General features: G+C 47.1%; 1 protein-coding gene across 5 annotated transcripts in view; it reads right to left on the bottom strand.

Annotated features, from left to right (window-relative positions):
• Positions 1 to 23,386, bottom strand: part of LOC137436717 (disheveled-associated activator of morphogenesis 2-like) — a 194,421-nt gene that overhangs the window by 115,915 nt on the left and 55,120 nt on the right. For 4 of the 5 annotated variants that reach the window (XM_068130736.2, XM_068130734.2, XM_068130737.2 and 1 more), the window contains one exon: positions 12,364 to 12,438. In XM_068130736.2, coding sequence (XP_067986837.2) covers positions 12,364 to 12,438 — 75 coding nt within the window. Of the gene's footprint in view, positions 1 to 1,344; positions 2,691 to 12,363; positions 12,439 to 23,386 lie in introns of those variants that run through there. The other variant, XM_078786709.1, reaches the window with a different exon arrangement.

The raw sequence follows: 23,386 nt of genomic DNA, 5'->3' as shown, positions 1-23,386 counted from the left end.
GTTACACTTCTCAAATTCGTTACACTGCACCCTCCTTTCTTCAGGCCCGTGCTCGGGCCTACAAAACTTTAACTTAGTGTGACACGTAGGTGTAATTCCCTCTACAATTAACCTGGCCCTGAGTGTGACAATCTTAAAACACAAATAAGTATGTCCCCCTATTGCATTGCACCCTGTCTAACAGACTCAAGCACACAGCTAACCGAATTATGGAATTGTTCTCAAACTATACATTTACGGTGGGGAGCATTATTTACAGTGACGTTATTTCTTATTTACAACGCAACCCAGGACCTGTTTTTATCTTGCCAAAACGAAGTTTTTGCAAGATGTATCAGTCAGCTTGTATGTTTGTTTTTTTGTTTTTTTGTTTTTTTGTTTGTGGTTAATCATTTTTTTTTCACGTTTAGATCACTCTGTAGACCACAGTTATTATTGGAAACTCCTGTAACTTCGCATATCAGAGTCCTATAGAGATACCCTTCAGCACACAAAATTTTGAAGGTCAAGGTCAAAGGTCAAGGTCACATTGCGGTCAATCATGGAGGTCAACGAAACCCTTATTTTTTGAGTAACTTTGATCGGATCGTCTCCAAACTTCATGGGAATCTAGTATATGGTCCGGCGCTCAGCTGATTCGTTTTTGGTGGCGATCGGCCTTGACCTTCATGGTTAGCGCTGGAGGTCGAAAATTATTGACCCCAAGGTCAAATTTTGAAATCGTAGGTACCATATCGAGTAATACCTCATATGAATGCCCTTGATGAGTGCTTCCCAGATCTGTAAACAGTTTGACGCTATGACGTCATTTGATGACATGACGAAAAAACGGAATTTTCATGAAAAAATTATTTCCTCAGTTCTCATCAAAATCTTTCAATATTTCATGTGCGTTGGTCATGAAGACATACTATTCACCATACGAAATTATTAAGGTCAAGGTCAAAGGTCAAGGTCAAATGGCAAGATACGGTTCACCCTGTGGGTGACATATGTTTATTTTTTTTTCTTTTTAGGGCACAAGAAACAGAAATTCCTGTTGGGAGGGAGGAGACAGCACGCATTGCATCGATGCACCAGTACCAATACCACTAAAGCACCAAAAGCACCACAAAGCACCAAAAGCACCACTCGGTGCACAGTCACCACGGTTCATAATAAACACAACAAAACAACTGGTGGTGGTCTTCTCTTTCTCTGCTGGGCCGATGTTCTTCCCGACGTCTTCTGGCTTCATGCGGCCTACTTGGAAATAATAAAAAGCACAACTTGTGTTCATTTTTATTTAGGGCCTCAGGGGCCAACTAAGGGTGGTCCACCTGTTTGGCATAGGTGCTGCCTTACCGAGGTCCGCAAGCAAGATTCCCTGGCCACTATGGCCGGTCTCCAACAGAGGTGCCCTGCCCCAGAACCTGGGGTCCATCAAGTGGTACTTGGCCGCAGAACAGCGGTCCATAAAGTGGTACATCAACGCAATGCATGCTAGTTCTGAGAATCTCGTGCGCACAATGGCCATCTCACGCACGCTCCCCTCGGCACCCAATGGCGCACAGGTCCTCAAGTGGGAGACAAAAGGGGGGAAGACAAATGAGCGAGGGGTAAGGTCACAAGGGTACACGTCAATAAAGGCAATGCAGGGTGAAGTGCGTATGGAGAGCGAAGTGAGAAAAACTCGTCCCTACCGTACGTCACCCCCCCTGTCACCTACACTACCCTTGCCCTTACCCCATATTTACAAGAATTTACACCTTTACAAATTCGTCACTACGTCTTGTCTTCCCCATCTTTCCCTTCTACACCAAATTCGTCTCCAATCCCTCTACTTCAAAATTTGCCATCATCAATTCATCATCAATCCTCATAAGGAAGGAGAGGTGGAATTACGCACAATGTCACACCCACGTCATGATGCGTCTCACAATCCAAAACATTTCCATTAATGAAAAATAATAAAACATGGCATGGTGTGGAGTTACCTCATCTCAGGTGAGTGGATGCAGATGGTGCGAGGAGATCCTTCATCCTAACTATCCTCCAAATGATTTTAACACACTTTACACTACCCGGGGTCTTTCCCTGCCAATCCATTGGCCACTTACACTATGGGTTCTAACAACCAATTCCCATTGCCCAAACTGTGGTGCTTCTCAATTTGGGGTCTCACTCCCCCGATTCATCTCCCGGTGCCCTTGCACAATTTCTGGGCTGTGACCTGTAGCTCTCCCAGCAGGTCTACCCACCTGCACACCTCCATCACTGCAGTTGCCACCCGAGCTTACCTGCTCCTTACCTAACCTATCTAATTTGGGAAGGCCCCTCCTGGCTCTGTCAACCCATTCGGTGCCCTCTGGCACTGGGCTACCCGGGTCCGTCCTCCGGATCCTCGGGCCCCATCCACTACAACTACCGGCTCCCAGAGCCCACCTGCGGCCTCACCTGGCCGACATCCTCACAGTGGTGGAGTGCCCAACCAACTACACACACTAACAGGCTACACGCCCAGCCATTTCCACAACACTAATGCACCCATCCAAACATCATTCTTCCACTCGCACCACAGATGCCAATATCCAACCACAATTTACCTATACCCTCTACCTAACGCTTACACTACCCGCCCCGGGTATTCGTGATGGGGGTCCATCCTTCCCCCATTCACACCTTCGCACCATCCACTCCACTCCATAGTTTCCACCATACTCACTCCACGACCATCCATCCCAATACGCCATATATCCCATACCATTTATTCCACACAACCATTCTCCATACCTGTTGTTGCACACCTGTGCACTCATACCTGGTGCCACCTGCACCCTCCTTTCTTCCTGGACCATTTGGTCATCACAATACACAATCACCACTACTATCACTCAAACACTGCTCCACACACCTGTTCAGTTGCACACCTGTGCAATCACACCTGTTCAATTCTCAAACACACGGCATCATCTCATCTAACTACTCCCCTCTGAAACTTGCGCTTCCCAGTCGTCCCTTTAAACTATTGCGCTCCCACGTCATTATCATCCACGCTAATCTACCTGCATCCCCACTACAGGTATCCTTGTCACTAACTAACCTTAACGTCACCTAATGTCATCTTGCTAGATCCCTACACACAATATCCTAACCCACCCGGGCTAGTTTTCACTGCCATACACCCCATAAGCTAGTGCTCCTTTGCCCCCCCCTTCTGTGGGGGGATGGTGGACTGCCCATCCCACCACATCGGGGAGGTCCCACTTTCAATTTGGCACACCAAATTTCAGCCAATCAACTGCCAATCACCGTACCAATCATCAAATTTTGCTTTTTTTCTAATTTCAGGGCCAAAACACTATCCTCATCACCCGTCTACTTATTAGATCCTCTCGGTGCGCCAATTCCCTTCTAAAGCTCGGCTTCGTACAGCCGAGCAATGAATACGGGTCGTTTTGTGCCAGCGGCTGGATACGTCCCGCATTCGGGGCAGGGACGGGGGCTTACCCGGGCCGAGATCCCACGCACCACCTCGGCGTGGAGCCATCCAATGTCCCGATCTCGACCTGCCGGCACGTCTCAACAAAAAGTGGTCGCCATGACGACCCTTCCTATCGAGCTGCCCGCTCCGCCTAGTGGAGCACGGACGCGGCCGTTCCAAGCGAGGCCCAGCGTGGATCGCGTACGGCGGTCCTTTCGCACCCGCCGTGGCTCGGATCCCCGCTGGTTCTCGCGGCACGCGAAGCCCGGCACGCACCGAGGGCCCGATTCGGCTAAAAGTCGCTCTAACCGCTAACCCGGTTACCGTCGATGCCTCACCTGCATGCTTCCACGCATATGCTACCCCTTTCTTGCTACTACCTCCAGCTGTTCCCATGCTCCTCGTACCTTTCCTTACACACCTCGGTACACTCATTCCGCTCACCGACTTGGTCACACACCTGACCACCGAACACCTTGGCACACATTCGTCGCTCGCACACCTCACCAACACACCTCTTCGCGCCCCCTCCTCGGTCACCTCCTCTGTGACCATCACAGGTGTGCTTTCACTCGCACACCCAACCACGTGCCTCACGACCAACTCAAGTGTGCATTCCCACACACGCTCTACCATTCCAGGTGTGCATCCTTCCATTCCAGGTGTACATCCTCGCTCACCTGTCACAACCAACTCACGCTCCGTGTCACTCTCACTACTTTCACCTCCATTCTTGACAGCGCACTCACCCTTACTCTCGACAGCGCCCTCTTTCCTCATGCACCTGTCCGTTACACACCTTTCTCGCGCACACTCTCGCGCACACTCTCCCGTTACACCCTCTGTAACACTCACCACAGGCGTGCATTCCCCCTTACTCTTGACAGCGCACTCTTTCCCCATGCACCTGTCCGTTACACACCTTTCTCGCGCATCCTCTTGCGCACACTCTTTCGTTACTTCCTCCGTAACACTTACCACACCGCGCTTCCATGTACCCCCTCGCACACGCGCTACGACCGACTCACTCTCGACAGCACACTCACTGGTCGGCGCGCACTTTTTCCTCACACACCCCATGGTCGGACATTCTCGCACACCTCTTTTTTCGCACACCTGACCTGTCACACACTTCACAAACGGCCTTTCACGAACACCCAGATCCAAACCAATCCCCAAGCCGACTGAAGCTTTCCTCACATCATGTACATTTCCGATTATATCGCCACTCACCTTGGCACCTCGTCTCCGCACCTCCTTTGCCACATGCAAACTCTTTATTTGGTTAGTGAGCAGCACATCATGAGTTGAGCACCGACCTTGTACATATTCCATTACTTCCTCCTTTATCTCCCTCTTAGTTTCTGTCCGTCCCTTCTTAATTTCACTCACCTCTTCTTCCACTTCCTCTAATTTTTGCTTCACCTCTCTTATTTCCCGGTGCGTCTCCTCAAGTTCGTCCTCTAAGGCTACCGTGACCGTCTCTATGTGCATCCTCACCTGCCGGTCCTTTGTCTCCATTATCTCTGTCACCTCGTCCACCCTCATTGTCAGTCACTCACGTACCATCTGACATTGCCTCTGTGTCGCTATTAATTCGTTTTTAATTTCTTTTTGTGTCGCCTTTAACCCTCCGAGTACTGCAGTGTTCCTTTGAACCTGCTCCACTAACTCCGTTTGTCCCTCCGTCAGCTGTTCTACTCCCTTCGTCAGATCTTCTATTCCCCCTTGTAACCTCGCCGTATTATTCCTCACCTCTTTCTCCATACGCTTCTCACCTCGCTTTACCTCCTCGCGTAGCCCCGAAACCTCCTCACTTACACCTCGTCGTATCCCCTCTTTCATCTCCTCCATCTCCTCCATCTCTTTTGTAGATGCCACCCTCATCTGTCCCAATTCATCCCTCTGAGCATCCAGTTTACTTTCTAACCCGATTTGCAACTCCTCTATCTGGTTCCCCATTCGTTTGATTTCCCTGGCAGATTGTTCCCCTATTTCCCGCAATTTGTCCTCCATCCTATTTTCTAACCCCATTAACCCCTTTTTCACCTCTTTTATCCCGTTGTCTAACCCCTCAAAATTATTGTCTAACTTCCCAAATTTCTTGTCTAACCCCTCAAAATTATTGTCTAACTTCCCAAATTTATTGTCTAACCCCTCAAAATTATTGTCTAACTTCCCAAATTTCTTGTCTAACCCCTCACCGGTACTCCTTGCTTCGTCCCTCATTGCCCCCATTTGGCCCTCTAATCGCTCACTATCAGCCCTCAATCCCACAATTTGGTTTCCCAATTGCTGACTATTAGCCCTCATCTCGTCCTTCATTTCTTCACCCGACTTAACCATAAAGGCCTTTATTTGTTCCATAAATAGGCCCCAATCCATCGGCGGCGCTGCTACGGTCACGGGCGTGGCTAAATTTGGCGCCACAATAACCATGTGCGCGAGGCCGCCATTTTGTGCACCTGATACACCCTCAACCACCTCATTGCTCTCCTCCTCCCTTGCTTCCCCTAAGTCCTGGGTTACCCTTAACCCGTCTATCTCCCCCACCGACATCCGATCGCCTTGATTGTCCATGGCGCGATCTCAAAATTCGGGTTTTATAAAACAAAATTTCGGCAGCTCGTAATTTCGACCAAAAATTTCTTTTCCTACACGTTTTAAAAATTTGGTTCGGGCCTCGTATCTCACTCCTCGACACCAATTGTTACAGACGCGGTTTAGATGTTACTTTGGGCCGAGCGGATGGTCCACCGCGACCGTTACAGGATCCCCAATTGGCCCGACTCCCCCAACGTTGACCAGATCGCACCACAGATATTCAATCGGGAAACCTCTAAAGCGACCGAAAGAGAAGGAAGAGAGAAGAAGACAGAGTACGGAGGAATAACAGGATTTATTATGTATTTTCACAAGCCAGAGCAACGAGAGCAATCGGTTATATTCAGCGAATGGAAGGAGCGATCAAAATTATTTACAAGCAATGGATGGAACTGGAAGAAGCAGTCACACAGTGCATCGTTAGCTTATACTAGTCTATTTACTTAACCCCAGGACAACGATTAGGACAGATGACGTTCACACTTACACGGGGGATATTGCAGGCAGGTATGGCTTGAGGATGGATGGTTGTTTTTGGGAGGCAATGGAGGGTCCAGCGTCGATTGCTGCCTGGCGCGTCCTGTTCGTGGCCTGCGGCCCCTTAGCTGCCCCCTTAGCTGCAGCGCAGCCGGTCGCACGATGGCTCGCACACACCTGCTCGTTCAGGCGTCTTCCTTCTCCCCAGCAACAACGAGGGACAGCAAGCAAGAGGACGGGGTCAAAGCAAGAGCTTGGAGGACGCAAGAGCAAGAGGAGCAAGAGAGTGGAGTGCGTCCCGCGGCGACTTATATTGGTTTTCTCACCGAACCTTCGCGCACTTTCTCGGGGGTTCCCGCTCCGCCCTCTCTTAGCCAAACCCCTTGTTCTGGGTTGGATGAGCGGGGCCGCCTTACTCCTCCCCCCCTATGACGAGGGGGGCGACCCGTCTTCTCTAGCCACTCCCCTTGTTCGTAATGGCCGCAAATGGCGAAAACCGGTCAGCAGCTGCAGGTAAGGCGCCGTCACTTTGCTCATCAGTTCAGTACTGCAATAAACGGTTGCTGTGAAAGCTCAAGTGGGGGAATCCCTGGCACTTGAGCTGCCATGGATCATCGGAGGGGCCTACGCTTTATTTCGTTTGATGCAATGCAGAGTCAATCTAGTGGGAAACACATATTTAGCCTACATAGAATAAGGAAATAAACTATTTAAAAAGATATATCGTGGCCTGTGTGTAAGTTTCATGGAATTAACTAGGACAGCTGCGACCATTATTTACATTACGAGGGTGTTACACACAACAAAACCATACTTTTCACATTCGTTACACTTTCTCCAAAATTGTTACACTTCTCAAAACCGTTACCCTTCTCAAAACCGTTACACTTCTCAAATTCGTTACAGTATGATACGTTGAGTTAGAAATGCATGCATCTTTCACTATTCTGAGATCACCCATGATTATGTGTTTATGATGCAGCAGCTTCTGCACAATAAATGATAGCTTTCAATTTAAAACTTCAGGGTCATAAATGAATTCAAATCTGTACATCGAGTACAAAATGAGAAAATTTAATTTGGACGATATGTAGGCTGGAATAAGGATTGGAAGAAGACGCATCAACAACATAAGGCTAAGGTGGGCTGACTATACCGCTCTGTTGTCAAAAAAGTGAAATGTTGATGAAACTACTGCTCACCTTCACTCCTTCATTCCTCTTTTCTCCCACCTCTGGAACAAACTCCCTCACTCTCTTCAATCCCACTCCACCCTCCAGGTCTTTAAAACAGCTGTTCACCACCATCTCTTATCTTCCCCCATCCAAAACCTTGATCTTTTCTACCCCCGCTAATTTCACCCCAATTCCGCTTTTTTGAAATACCAACTTCTGTCCTGGAAGTCCTTGGTGTCCTTGGGTTTTATACTTTTCCCACGCCCCACCCCTCCTCCCCCCAAGCCCTCTCTCTTCCACACATCTCCCTGCTCTCAAATGTTGTGTTTGTGTGCTTCCCCTTCTCTCCCCATCTTGTCTTCCGCTCCCTCTTTTTATATATTTTGTTTGTCTGGTTGATTTGTTTGTGAAGTAAATGTTAGCTCTTTTACGAGCCTAGATTCAGTATACAAAAAAAAAACAAAAAAAAAAAACTGGTCTTTATTTCAACCTAAAAAGAATAAAATATTGTCATCTGAGAAGATCGACATTTTCAGATTGGGAGCCGATCATAATGATAATAATAATAAATATTTATTTCAATTCAACTTCCATCGTGGCCAAAGGCCGAATTGAGGTAAGTTTTACAGTTGATGAATTTAACACATAAAATATAATAATGCAATAAGGTGGCAGGAAATTATAAAATATAAACTACAATAAAATGAAAACTAATACAAGAAAGAGAAATCAGTGATTGAAGACCCTTGCCAGGACGTGTTTTGAGTGGTTTTTAAGGCTTTTGTGTGAAAACAAATATGGCGGCCGAACCATGTGACTGATGACGTAATCATTATTTTTTCCCTCCACCAATTTATCCATAGATGATGCTCAATACATTTCATCTTGATCGGATGAACTTTTGTATTATGATGTCATAATGGAGGCACCTATGACATCATTAACATGTTGTTCCCCGTGGAGAGTTCTTTACAATGAGCCATGTCACAATGTTTTCAATGCAGCACTTTCAGAGACAGAGGTGCAAAGTGTTTTGATTTTTCCAAGATGGCACCCATACCACATGACCTATGACATCATAATAATTTTAAAAATTCTACAGGAGGAGGCACACCGATGGTCCGATTGACAGGAAATTTTCACTAACGGTTGCAGAGAAAATCGTATTTATTCTGAGCAGACAAAAACAGCCAGACAGACAAACAAACAGCCAGCCAGACAGACAGACAGACAGGGACATACAAACACTCAAATGCAATACCCTCTCCTCTGGCGAGGGTAAAAAATGACAATAAAAGGAACACCAATGTAGAATAAAAATAAAAGGAACACCAACGAGAAAAAACAATTGGCAGTAATTTGATTATTCACACCACATCATCAAAGTTCAAAGTTTAGCAAACACTACAATTTGTGAAAAGTGGAAAGCTTCATCTTCCTGGGTTCCAAGATTGAAGTGAGTGGAGAATATGGAGGAGAAATCAATAGACGGTTATTATTGGGGAGAACAGCAAAGTCAGGAAAGACAAAGATGTGACAATACAAACCAAGAGGAGGCTGGTGAATGCTCTGGTATTTCGGTTGCAATGTATGGATGCGAATCATGGACAGTAAAGAGGAACGAAAGAAAGAAGGAAGATTGACAGTTTTGAAACGTGGGGTTGGAGACAAATAGAAAACATTCAATGGACTGCAAGAAGAATAAACAAATCGGTGCCTGAAGAAATTACACCACATTAGAATCTCCGATTCCAAAACAGAAAGCATCCTACTTTGGACACATCATGCATGCAGAAAACGAAAGTTTGGAGAAATCAATCATGCTGGATATGGATGAGGAAAGAAGAGGAAGAGCTTACACACACTGGATGAATGGCGTAAAGGCTGCAACAAAACTCTGCCAGAGCTTCAGGAAGCAGTTCAGAACAGAGATGTTTGAAGAAATTTGATCATGAATGTAACCGGAAGTCGGGCACGACTTAACGGAATGAGATAGCTCGCACAATAAATTCATCAACTACATGTTTCACATGTGAATGGCCTAAACTTAACTTCTGATGTGACTGAAAACCGATATTGATGCGAATATAAAATACCAAATGTTCACAATTACATAGTGTGCTTCTCAGCCATTCCTCTATGTCCATAGATGGTTATTTACTACTCTTATTGATGAAATGTGTATGTAACCCATGGTAGTTAATGTTGTTGTTTAGTTTCTCGAAGATTCCTCCACATCTTTTGTTGTAGTACTTTCCTTATATTGATTATTTCTACCCCTACATGATCACATAATTTGATAATCATCTTTTCTAGTATCAAGGTCTTTTGGTTTATATTTCTACATTTTATGGTCAGTTATATCCAGAATGGCTTTCACGTATTGGATTGGAAGTTCATGGTAATACTGTCCAATTGATGTGCTCACAATTTCCAAACCTTTCAGCTGAGGTTTCAATATTATAAAATGTACGATGACGAAAACAAGTCTAGAGGGTGTTAAAAGAAGGAACAAAAACAATTACTTCCAGGTGGCGTCTGGTCAAATCCGTTTCTGGTGTTTGTTCCCCTTCCATCCCCTCCCTCAACTCAAACGGCTACACAACTGACACCGCACATGAAAAATCTGAATGCCTCAACTCTGTGTTTGCCTCAAAATCTTGTGTCCCGAATCCATCTCTCTCTCTGTACCCACCTTACCCAGTTACACCCAGCTGATCCTGGACTCTGTCCTTCTCTCCCGACAAGGTGAATACGTTTTTGTCAAACCTCGAATCTGATTCTGCAACTGGACCAGATGGCATTAGCCCATGGGTCCTAAAATCCTGCTCTGCAGCTCTATCTCACCCTCTCTCTGTTCTCTTGACCCTCTCTTTTGCTCACGGTCATCAGCCGTCTGCTTGGAAATCAGCAAACATCACCACTTTACACAAAAAAGGTGCAAAAACAGATCCTTGCAACTACAGATCAAACAGCCTGCTCCCAATAATCAGCAATGTCATGGAATCCATCATCGCTTCCGAAATCAAACTCTCCATCTTCTCCAATGGCTTGATCTCGGATCATCAATTTGGATTCAGACCAGGTCATTCTACTCTGGACAGGCTGCTTCTGCTGTCTCAACAATGGATGGAGGTCCTCAATGCCAAAAAGGAAATAAGAGCTGTCTCCCTTGACATATCACGAGCCTTAGATATGGTCTGGCACCCCGCTCTGCTCACCAAACTCTCCTCCGATGGTATCTATGGAAATCTCCACTCATGGCTTGCGGATGTCCTCTCGGTTGTAGTCAACGTGTGGCCCTGATTGGATTTCTCTCATCTCCCCTTCCTGTTTAGGCTGGAGTTCCCCACGGCAGTGTTCTGGGCCCTGTGTTTTTCTGGTCTTTATCAATGATCTCTACGACTCTCTGGAAAATCCTCTCTATCACTTTGCTGACAACTCCACTCCCTGCAGCTCCATACCTCATCCATCAGATCGGCAGTCTGCAGCCTCCTCTCTCTCTGCAGACATGGAGAAAATCAGACTGGTCAAACAAGTGGAATATGTCTTTCAATCCTGACAAATCTCACACTCACTACGTCTCTCCGAAAAGACCGACTGAACAACCCTCCCATGTACTTTCTGAACATTCCTCTCCAATAACTTCTGTCACTCAAGCTTTTGGGTCTCACTACCTGACATGATCTTTCCTGGGAAAACCACATTTCCAAGCAGACCTCCGAAGCCAATCGCCGACTGGGCATCCTCCGTCGTGCGAAGTCCTTCCTTGGCACACCTGAGCTCATCACCACATACAAGGCTTTCATCCACAGCTCAATAGAATACTGCTCTCCCCTATAGGCTGGTGCCTCTGCCTCACACCTAGTTCGGCTACACGCTGTTGAAACCAAAGCTTTCAGAATCATTGGAATCTCCCGCGATGAAGCTAACTCCGAGGGCCTTTCACTCACTCGCCGCAGGCAGGTTGGTGGTCTTTGTCTTCTCCAGCCTCCTCTCTGGCCTAGCTGCCCGAGCTCTGTCTGTGCTCTGTCCTGCAAATATTCTTACAGGTCGCACAAGATCTGCCAGCAACCCTCTTGTGGCAAAACTGCCAAAATCAAGACTCTGCTCACCTTCACTCTTTCATTCCTCTTTTCTCCCGCCTATGGAACAAACTCCCTCACTATTCAATCCCACTCCTCCCTCCAGGTCTTTAAAACAGCTCTTCACCACCATCTCTTGTCTTCCCCCATACAAAAGCTTGATCTTTTCTACCCCCATTAATTCACTTCAGATCCACCTTCTTGAAATACCGACTTCTTTCCTGGAAGTTCTAGCAGTGTCCATGTATTTTATACCCCTCCCCCCAAGCCCTCACCCTCCCACAGATCTCCCAATATCCCTGCTCTCTGCCGTTGTTGTGCTTGTGTTGCTCCCCCCCCCCTCTATCCCCATTTTGTCTCCCACTCCCTTTATTATATGTTGTGTCCATTTTTTTTTTTGTGATTAATGTTAGCTTTTCCACGAGCCTCGACCTTGTATACAAAAAATAAAAATAAAATGAATAAAAAGTGCCGGTAAGGATTTGGCACAGGTGAGATGGATGGTCTGAATGGTCTTTTCCTGCATGCTTTGTTAACCCTGTAGAAATGCAAGACTCACAGTTGCCATATTGTTCAGCTGGTTGATGTAGTAGTCTGGCCAGCTGGTCGCCATCTTGTTTGGGTCTTCTTGCTCCTGTAGATCAAATAAATACTCAGATTCAGAAAATGTTTCATCTTCACAAAATCAGCTTTATTGTACGCTTGATGTACAAGCAGACTACGTACTTACCATCGGGTTAATTATAGCAATTCAGTCGTTGCATTCATGTCAAACAATTTTCCACTGCAGCTCTTCGGCATATATTAAACAGGCAAGGTGATCACCAGGTACAGATTTACTCGAAGCTGGAGATTTAAACGTGGGAACACCACGTAAGAGACTCCCTTTAAAATGAAGTCCATTTCATAAATGTTGATAAAAAATTGCAAGAAATTGTTCATTCAAAAACGCAATGCTTGAGTGCTATTTTTCCTATCAAAATGGTGAAGACTTCATGTTAAATATTTTGCGGTGATAAAAAATTCTCACTTTGTCCAAATGAAAGTCTACAGTAATCCGTACATATGTAAATTTCTTTTAAAATTCTAATTTTCATCAATTACAGCTCGGTGTGTCCAGCTTTCAGTGAATCACATACAAAAAGGCCGTACATGGAAACTCCAAAAAAGAATAAAGCCAGGTATCACAGTGATGCTTCATTGCCTTCATTACATGGAGGTTGTGCTTTCACCCCTGTCTGTCTGTCTTTGAACAAGATAGCTCAAAAAATTGTGGACAGATTCGGACAAAATTTGGCAGACAGGTAGTGTATGCGACGAGGACAAAATGATTCGATTTTGGTGAAGATGCGGATCCGGATCCAGCATGCATAATTTTTAGTGATTCTTCACCATTGGGAGATAGTGCCAAAACCGACATATAGCGGGATATCTCAAAAAGTTGTGGCCGGATTCGGACGAAACTTGGGGGAGAGGTTGCATATGTGACTGTGATTATTCAATTTTAATGAAGATTCGAATCCGGATCCAGATCAGAGAATTTTTGAATAACCATTGAGGGATATGAATAAAACCAATACATAGCACGATATCTCAAAATGCAAGGTACAGATTGGGAGGAAACTTGGTGTACAGGTTGTGTGTATGACAAGACCAAATCAATCCGATGTTGGTGAAGATCTGAACATGGATTCAGATACGAGGGTTATTTAATTTTTCAAGTGATTCTTCCCCATCAAAAGATCAGGTGAAAAGTGATATACAGTGCGTATTAAAAAAAAGGTAATCCGAATTCAAGGGGTTAATATGCAAAGGTTATTTATTTTGACAATTTACATGTGGTTTACTAATCAAGAGGAGATCCTCAGCTTTCCATTGATACCTTCCATGCATCATTGCTGTCACACATGACCGAGTACATGTTCATTGAAAATGACAAATTCAAATCGCATTTTTACAAGTTTGGCTAATCGATGCAAGTCTGGATAATTGGTGCAAAATGAACGTCAGATGTGAACTTTTCTCAGGAATGATTGGCCTTTATGCACCCACACCTTCAACATGTCCACCTCCCCTTTAAACACAAAGCTCACAGCAGCGGAGCATGCCCTGAACTGCTCGTCTCACCATAGCCGGGTCATTGCGCAAAGCATCCACTTCATGTCGAATACGGCCCTGCAATTCGTCAAGATCACGGGGCAGAGTTACGAACGCCTTGTTCTTTAATTGTCCCCAAAGGAAATAATCACATGGTGTGAGGTCAGGTGATCTTGGCGGCCATTCCACTGCATGGTTGAGGGTGATGACTCGGTCTCCAAAGAGTTCCCTCAGTCGATCTCGGACAGCGATAAGACGATGTGCTGGGGCGCCGTCTTGGGCCCACCAGAAATATCTGAAGACACCACGAACCTGTCGCTCAAAGTTCTCCTCCAGCTGCGGTAAAGCTTCATCATTGATCATCTGCAGATACCTGTTACCATTGACATTCCTCTGAAATAAAAATGGTCCGATCACCTGACTACTTCCACAAAGTCCCAACCAAACAGTCCACTTTTGTCGATTCACGTTGATGTCAAAATTAAATTCCGGGGGTTGTCCTGTCGGTGCATATTCAAGAACATTATGGGTATTGACCTTGCCGTCCATGGCGAAAGCAGCTTCGTCGCCAATAATGAGATACCGCAAGAAATTGACATCTGCTTTGCAACGTGCTATCAACCATCTGGCAAGCACCAGCCTCCTGGCAAAATCCTCTGGCGTAAGTTGACGCCGGATGTGAATCCGATATGGATGTTGGTGGAGGTGCAGTCTTGTGATTCGGATGAATGTTGCCGAAGGCAATCCCGTCCCATTTCGTCTTGCGCTGGTATCCCTAGGATGCTCCAAAACTTGCTGCCTTACTACTGCAATGTTCATTTCTGATCGCCCAGTGCACCTCCTACCAGAACTATCCTTGTTGCGGTTGAGGCTAGTGCCATGCTCTTGGTATTTTCTAACATTCGCCCAGATGGTTTTGGCTACTGGAGGCTCCCGTTCTGGGAAACGTTTCCTGAACGCATCACGAGTTCGCTGCAAACTTCCAGTTTGGTGAAAGGTTGTAACCACGAAGGTCCGCTGTTCAGTCGTAAGTTCAACCATCTTTTCAATGACTCAGACCGTCTCTAAACCCATACACTGCAGGCCCATCTGAAATACCCATCTTAAACAAAGGATGACGCAACCGACGATTACCAGACCAGCTTAACAATTTTACATAATCAACTTGGCAGTCGACAAGTAATGTGTCCATTTAAAACTGTCTTGCACCAATTAGCCAAACTTGTAAAAATGCGATTTGAACTTGTCATTTTCAATGAACATGTACTCGGTCATGTGTGACAGCAATGATGCATGAAAGGCATCAATGGAAAGCTGAGGATCTCCTCATAATTGGTAAACCACATGTAAATTGTCAAACTAAATAACCTTTGCATATTGTCCTTGAATTCATGTCCTTGAATTCGGATTACCTTTTTTGTTATACGCACTGTATATAACATGATATTTAAAAAAAAATATGGACGAGTTGTGACTAAACTTGGGGGGGACGAGATGGTTAGGTGACATCAACAAGCCGATTAGATTTTGGTTCAGGTCCGAATCCAGATCCAGCCCATCAGAGGGATAGAAAACGTAAACTTCAGCCTGGTGGAGGTATGCGCTCTACTGAGTGCCGTTCTAGTTAAAAGCATTGAGCGACGAGCTGAGTTTAGTGCTTCGGTTAAATCACCCAATCATGTATGAGCACCCATAATCCACCAACATCTCAGAGGTAGCCACGTGAAGCTACATTTTAATAATCACCCTAACAATATTCTGCAAGTTTAAAACAAAAATGTGCCACATGGACAAAACGCTTCTTAACCTGGTAACTTGCACGTTTATGTGACCAGATATTACAAATCCCCCAGTACCTCCATGGAGAGCCTATATACTTGTGTCCAACAAAAAAGACATCTTGGAATACTTCAGCCCTTCTTTTCATTCTTCCCCCAACTATACCTTTGTCCCATCAATACTGCTTACAAACAGTAGCACATGTCCCTAACCTTTTCAAAACAATGCCCAATAGCCTTGGCTGCTGATGTTTGATATAAAGTATTCAACATGATACTGTTCAACAAAGTTGTGAAAAGGGCGATTTAAAAAAGCCTAGATCGGGTGTTCAAAGTAGCAACTGGAAGAAAGGTTGCTTTGGTGAAGCTTGCTACCCAAACCAGTATGAGTTTGATTTCAAAGTTGTAAAAATGTCAGCCTATCTAGTAAACATGCAGCAAGGTCCATAGATAGTGATCGGTACTTTTGGTCAACTCTGCATTTGAATTATGGGTATTTAGAAGGGTAATTTAATGTTCACAATTTTTTATTCTTCGAAATGAATATATATATATATATATATATATATATATATATATATATATATATATATATATATATATATATATATATATAATTCATTTATTTTGTATAGCGCTTTTCAAGAAGCCCAAAGGCGCTTTGACAGAGTGGAAAACAATGCATAACAATACATGAAAACAACAATTGCAAAAAGACAAGAATCAATAGGGAAATATTTAAAGCAAAAGGAGGGAGAAGGAGAAGAGATAGTCAGGGGTTAAATGCTGTGGGTTGAATGTTGAATGCAGTGTTGAACAGGTGGGTCTTTAGTGATGTTTTGAATGTGGTGAGTGAGGAGGAGTCTCTGATGGTGTGAGGTAGTGAGTTCCAGAGGGTGGGAGCAGCGATGGAGAAGGCCCTGTCCCCCCAGGATCTGAATTTGGTCCGGATGGAGGGGGTCACCCAACAAGTTGAAGCTGGGGGTGCGGTTGGGACGCCAATCGATTGCCAAAATGGATGAAAATGTCAAAAGGGTGAGATTGTTGGTCCGACCTGACCAACAATTGACAGTCAGATCGATTATGGAACAGAGACTTCAATTGATTTTAACTGAAGAACAACATGATAAAGGTATGCACAAAGATGGTCCAAAATATCCTGATCAACAAACAAAAAGAAGGGAGGCTCCAGATTTGTTCTGATATGTCAGAACATGTCAAGTTAAAATATATATATATATATATATATACACAGCAATACCCCGGCCTACGTCATTAATTAGTTCCATAAGCCGTGACGTAGCTCAGTTTTTGACGTAAACCGGGCGTAATGTCTTTAAAATGCCTTAAAATGAAGACAAACACCATAAAACTAGAGTAAATAACTGGAGGAGGCTGCGGCTTCACCCTGAATCTTTGCTGCTCCCCGTCGGGAGTCCCTCCGTTGTTTTCTATTGGTCGGGTCTTCTCCTGAACGGGGTGACCGGCACGGACGTGTCGACCGTAAGCAGGCTTGTGTGCCGAGTGGCTCCGCGGCCCGCTTCACCACGGCGTGCTTTACCCAACGTGTCCGAGCAGTTTAACCGGTGGTCGTGTCGTGTCGTCTGTGACGAACGAACGAGCTCAGGGTTCCGTGAACCCGGCCGCCCCAGGGATCGACGCTCGCCTCTGATTCGTAGGCGTGCCCCGTCTTTCCTCGAGCGGCCGAAGTTGCTTGCTTCTTTTTTTTTTGGACGATGCGATATACGCAGAAACGACGACGTACAGGCAGGCATTTGCAAATCCATGCACATGTGCACATGAACACGTCCATCGGTTCGTCGATGCCGGCGAGGTGCCCGACGAGGCACCCCAGCTCGAGGCATGACACGGTCGTTCGTTTCACATGGGCCATGGGGCCTGACCTCGTCGCGGACATTGAACACTCTGCACGGTGACGTGACATGACGTCTGCCACGGACGGTCGCCCGAGCCGGCATCGTCGTCGTTTCGCCGTCGCCACGTTACGTTGGTTGTTTTACACAGTAAAGGAACCTTTACACAGTAAAGGAATAATCACAAAAATACCAGCGAAAGGCAAAGCAAGCACGCGACCGCAGCACAGGACAAAATGCATATGGCGTCGCCTTTGTTTGTTTTGAATGAGAACCAGCAGCTACGCGTATGTACAGTATACTGTACGTACATTTTAAAAATATTTTTAATGTGCTTTTTATTGTATTTTAAATTGTTTTTTAGCTTCTTTTATTGTTAATTTATGTACGATTTTATTTATTTTCAATATATTTTTAAGGAAAAATTAATTTTTTTCACGTCCTATTATGATGGAGTGATGTAAAGTCGCACATAATAACGTTCGCTGAACTGAAATTTACTCTAGAAGAGTGGCGTAAAGTCGGATTTCACGTAGGTCGAAATGGCGTAAAACGGGGTATTGCTGTATATATATATTGTTGTGGATATGAGGATTGTGTTTTTTTAAAATTGTTTTATTGTGGACCCTCCTTCCTCCATTTGTTGTTGTATAAAGGTCAAAGGTCGTGCCCGTAGTTATTTCACAAGCACCCACGTAGCCAATAATAGATTTCCTCCTTGTTGACAGTTATTTCCTTATTCTGTGTAGTAGGGTAAGGCCTTGTCTTCCATTAATTTGACACTCCATTGCACCGCATTAAATAAGGTAGATCCCTCCGACATGGCATCTTCAAAGTGCCAGGTTTGCCAGGTCTGCCAGGTTTGCTGCAATTGCCAACTGCATTTGGGTGGTTTTCTTCATTCGCCATTGCTGCCCTTTGGCTGGGGCTAGCTCGAATCGCCCCAAAACCACCATTAGCCACGAGGTAAGGTCGGGGAAGAAAGGCGTGTCTCCACCTCGTCATAGAGGGGAGGAGTGAACCAGCCCTTGCTGACCAACCCAGAACGAGGGGTTGGCTTTAGAGGGCGGAGAGAGAACGTTTGGGGGAGGTTCGCAAAAGGGTCAAGGGTGGGGCTTATATAACCCACGGGAGACGCCCCCAGGAAAGTCGAGGAGGGAGGAGATCACATCACAGACAAGCCTGAAGAGAGTCCTGTGAGTTTGTGAGAGAGGGAGAGAGAGAACCCGTCACGCCAGACCCCCCACCAGCAGCGTTGGCTCCACCAAGCAGCTCCGACCCGTTGCCCCGCGCACACCACAGGATCGGTGGCATCGGCGGCCGTCGAGGTCCAGCCCGACGTCCCGTGCGGGATCAAGCTCCAGCCAGCTCCGTGCCTTCCCCCCCCTCCAGCCACCCACCTCCTGCCATTCCTGTCATTCCTGTCATCATCCCTCGTGTGAGTTTGCTCGTAGTCTGTTTTGTGTCTCTTGTCCTGGGGTATTAATTAAGACTGAATAGGTAAGCTAGAGTTTTCACTGTGTCCTTCTGGTCCGTCCCTCTTTCTGTCTTTATTTTATTATCCTTCCTTCTTCCTTGGTTTCTTTGGTCCTGTAAATAGTAATAAATTATAATCGTATTTAAAACCTTTTTTTTTGTCCTCTTCTTCTTCTTCTTCACATCCGCGTCGTCTTTGTCTTTTCCAAATTGAATATCTGTGGCACGATTTGGCCAACGTTCAGAATCGGGTCTAGTCATTGTAAAAACGGTTCGGGCCGCAGCGCCATCCGCTCGGCCAATTAACATCTTATCCGCGGTCCGTAACAATTGGTGCCAGGAGTGAGATGCGGACCTGAAGCACTTCGTGCGCTCAAATTACGAGTGGGCCGAAATTTGTTTTATAAAAATCTTAAATTGAACATCGTGCCATGGATAGCCGAGGTGGCGGGATGCCGGTGGGGGCATTAGAAGAGGGGTTAGGGGTAACCCAGGACCAGAGGGAAGAAATGGAGGAGAACAATGGTGAAGTGGTTGAGGAGGTTTCAGGTGCGCAAAATGGCGCCCTCGCGCACGTGGTTGTAGCGGCACCAAATTTAGCCGCGCCCGTGGTCGCAGCAGCCGAGCCCGAGATGCCAGAGTACATGCGAGTCTTTATGATTCAAATGATGGCAAAAATGGATGCCCAAAGTGATAAATCCACCCGAGAGCGAAGAGAAATGGGTGGCCAATTGAGAGACGGGTTAAACAATATGGGAAATAAATTTGAGGGGCTCGGAAGCAAATTGGAGGGACTCGGAAGCAAATTGGAGGGGCTCGGAAGCAAATTTAAGGGATTCGGAAGCGGAGTAGGGGACAAACTGGGGGGCATGGTTGGCCAAGCCAAATAAATTAATGAGGTGAGGGAAGCCAAGAGGAAGGTTGACCGCAGGTTGGGCGGGGGGAGCACATGGGTGCACGACGAGGTAACGCGGGTCGAGGAGCACTGGGGTTGAGTGAAGTGGAGAAGAGCGCGGGTAAAATGACGGGTATAGAGATTGCGACCCGGGGTATGGGGCAGCCGGCGATCGTTGAGGTAGAAGAGGGAATTTTAATAAAGCCAACGGTCGTCAAGGTGAATAAAGAAAAAGTGCTGGGAATTAAAATTGAAGAGACGACTGAGGTAGCCCGGGAATTGCAGGGAGAAATGGATTATGTACAAAGTCCCTGCTCACATCACGATGCTGTGCTTAACCCAAATGGAAGTTTGCAGGTGCACGTGGAGAAAAGGATCCCCCAGGTGAGTCGTGCTGTGTATTGTGCGGGGAGATTTTGTGGAAGGATGTTTGGCGACAAGAGAATTGTCGCGCGATTGGGATCAATATGGCACCCGGGCGTTGGTGAAGGGTCCCGTGTGAGTGGAAATGGCGTGCGTGTGAGGAAAGTGTGCGTCGGCGAGTGGGTGTGTTATAAAGTGTGGGAGTGAAACCGAGTGCGAGCGAGAATGCACGTCGGGGTGTACGGAGTGTGACACGAGGAGTGAGTTGGTGGTGGAGCGGGTGCGAGGATGCACGTATGGGATGAACGGCGAGGGTGTGCGAGAAAGCACACCTGAGTTGGTGGTGGCACGAGTGCGAGAGAGCACATCGGAGCGCGGTAGTGGGTGGATGCAGGAGTGCACGCCCATGGTGAGTGGTACGGAGTACGTACCGACGAGGGAGAGTGCGCAAGACGGTGCGCGAGGTGTGTTAAGGGAGTGTGCGCGAGGTGTGGTGTGTAACAGGGAGTGCGTTGGTGGAATGGACGGAGTGTGTGGGATGCACTGGAGGCGCCGAGACGCCAGGTTTTGTGAGTGTGAAACGGGTCGCATATGCAAGTGAAGCATCGACGTTGACCGGGTTAGCAACTAGGGCGACGGATAGCGGGCGCTCGGTGCGCGGAGCCCTTTGGCTTTGTTGGATGCGAAGCCTCGTGCGGATCGATGCTGCGTCGCCCTGCTTCGGGGCATTGCGCACGATTCGGGCCTGGCCCCGCCCCGCACGGTCGAGTCCGGGCCTTGTCAGGCGAGGCGACCGGTCCGGTTCAAGGGCGAGTAGGAGGAAGCGGACCGGAGCCCCCTGGCGGGGGCGGGATTCCGACCGGGCGAGATTGAGCTATCGGGCCCGGGACCGCGAGGTGCCGCGCCGAGATGGTGCGTGGAATCTCGGCCTGACCAAACCACCTCCCTTGAACCAAAAGCCGGACGGATTCAACCTGCAGGCGACCAAACCACCCGAATTCATTGCTCGGCTTTGCGAAGCAGAGTTTAATGATGTCATGACGCACCGAGGCTAGGATATAGCGGACTGTGATGATGATGATACTGATTGTGTTTTTGGATTCGAAATTTTGGGAGAGAAAATTTTTGATTGGTTGGAATTTGGAGAGCAACATTTATAGTGAGAGATACCCGATGTGGTGGGATGGCAACTCTGCCATCCCTCACAACGGGGGCAAAGGAGCACGAGTTTATGGGGTTGGCAGTGAAAACTAGCCCGGGAGGGTTAGGATAATGATAGGGATCTAGAGAAGATGACCTTAGGTAACGTTAAGGTTAGGTAGTGACAATGATACCTGTAGTGGGGACGCAGGTAGATTAGTTTGGATGATAATGACGTGGTATGTGCTTAGTTTAAAGGGAAGACGGGGAGCACTAAGTTAGCAGGGCAACAGGTAGTTCAGATGATGCCGTGTGTGTGGTTAAAAGGTGTGATTGCACAGGTGTGCAACTGGACAGGTGGATGGAGCAGTGTATGAGTGAGTGATGGTGATGTGTATTGTGTTGACCAAATGGTCCAGGGAGGAAGGAGGGTGCAGGTGGCACCAGGGGTGATTGCACAGGTGTGCAACTGCAGGTGAATGGAGAATGGTAGTGTGGAATATATGGAGTATTGGAATGGATGGTCGTGGAGTGAGTATGGTGGAAACTGTGGAGTGGAGTGGATGGTGCGAAGGTGTGGATGGGGGAAAGGAGGATGGACCCCATCACGAATACCTGGGCAGGGTAGTGTAAGAGTTAGGTAGAGGGTACAGGTAAATTGTGGTTGGATATTGGCATCTGTGGTGCGTGTGGAAGAATGGTACTTGGATGGGTGCATTAGTGTTGTGGAAATGGCTGGGCGTGCAGCCTGTTAGTGTGTGTAGTTGGTTGACACTCCGCCACTGTTAGGATGTCGGCCAGGTGAGGCCGCAGGTGGGCTCTGGGAGCCGGTAGTTGTTGTGGATGGGGCCCGAGGATCCGGAGGACGGACCCGGGTAGCCCAGTGCTAGAGGGCACCAAGGGGTGACAGAGCCAGGAGGGGCCTTCCCCAATTAGATAGGTTAGGGTGAGGAGCTAAGTAAGCTCGGGTGGCAACTACAGTGGTGCAGGTGTGCAGGTGGGTAGACCTGCTGGGAGAGCTACACGACTCAGTCCGGAAATTGTGCAAGGGCACCGGGAGATGAATCGGGGGAGTGAGACCCCAAATTGAGAAGCACCACAGTTTGGTCAATGGGAATTGGTTTTTAGAACCCATTGTGTAAGTTGGCCAATGGATTGGCAGGGAAAGACCTCGGGTAGTGTAAAGTGTGTTAATGTCATTTAGAAGATAGTTAGGATTAAGATCTCCTCGCACCATCTGCATCCACTCACCTGAGGTGACATGACCACACCATGCCATGTTTTTATTTTATTGTGCAAATGTTTGGAATGTGAGATGCATCATGACGTGGGTGTGACATTGTGCTTGATGTTCCATCTCTTCCTCCTTATGAGGATTGATGATGAATTGGGTGATGGCAAATTTTGGTTAGTGGGAGTGCAGACGAATTTGGTATTGGGGAAATATGGGGAAGACGTGACAGTAGTGACGAATTTGTAAAGGTGTAAATTGTTGTAAAGATGGGGTAAAGGCAAGGGTAGAGTAGGTGACAGGGGGGGGTGACGTACGGTAGGGACGAGCTTTTCTCCGCTCCGTCTCCATACGCACCTCGCCTTGCATTGCCTTTATTGATGTGTACCCTTGTGACCTTACCCCTCGCTCACCTGTCTTCCCCCCTCCCCCCCCCCCCTTTGTCTCCCACACGAGGACTGTGCGCCGCTGGGCGCCGAGGGGAGCGTGCGAGAGTCCGCCATTGGGCGCCTGAACCTCTCGCAACCACAGCTGTCTGCATCGATGCACCACCTTATGGACCACATGTCTGTGGTTGAGCACCACTTGTGAACCCCATGGGTTGGTGCATGGCCCCTCTGCTGGAACCGGCCATGAAGGCCCAAGATCTTGCTGGCGGACCTTGGTCACAGGGCACCTATGCCCCACAGGTGAACCACACTAGTCGGCCCTGTGGGCCATAAAAAAAA

The sequence above is a fragment of the Myxine glutinosa genome, chromosome 11, assembly GCF_964187855.1.
Source record: "Myxine glutinosa chromosome 11, kmMyxGlut1.1, whole genome shotgun sequence".
NCBI classification, from domain to species: Eukaryota; Metazoa; Chordata; class Myxini; order Myxiniformes; family Myxinidae; genus Myxine; species Myxine glutinosa.
Note: the sequence above shows the minus strand (reverse complement) of the source record. Positions and strands in the feature narration are given on the sequence as shown.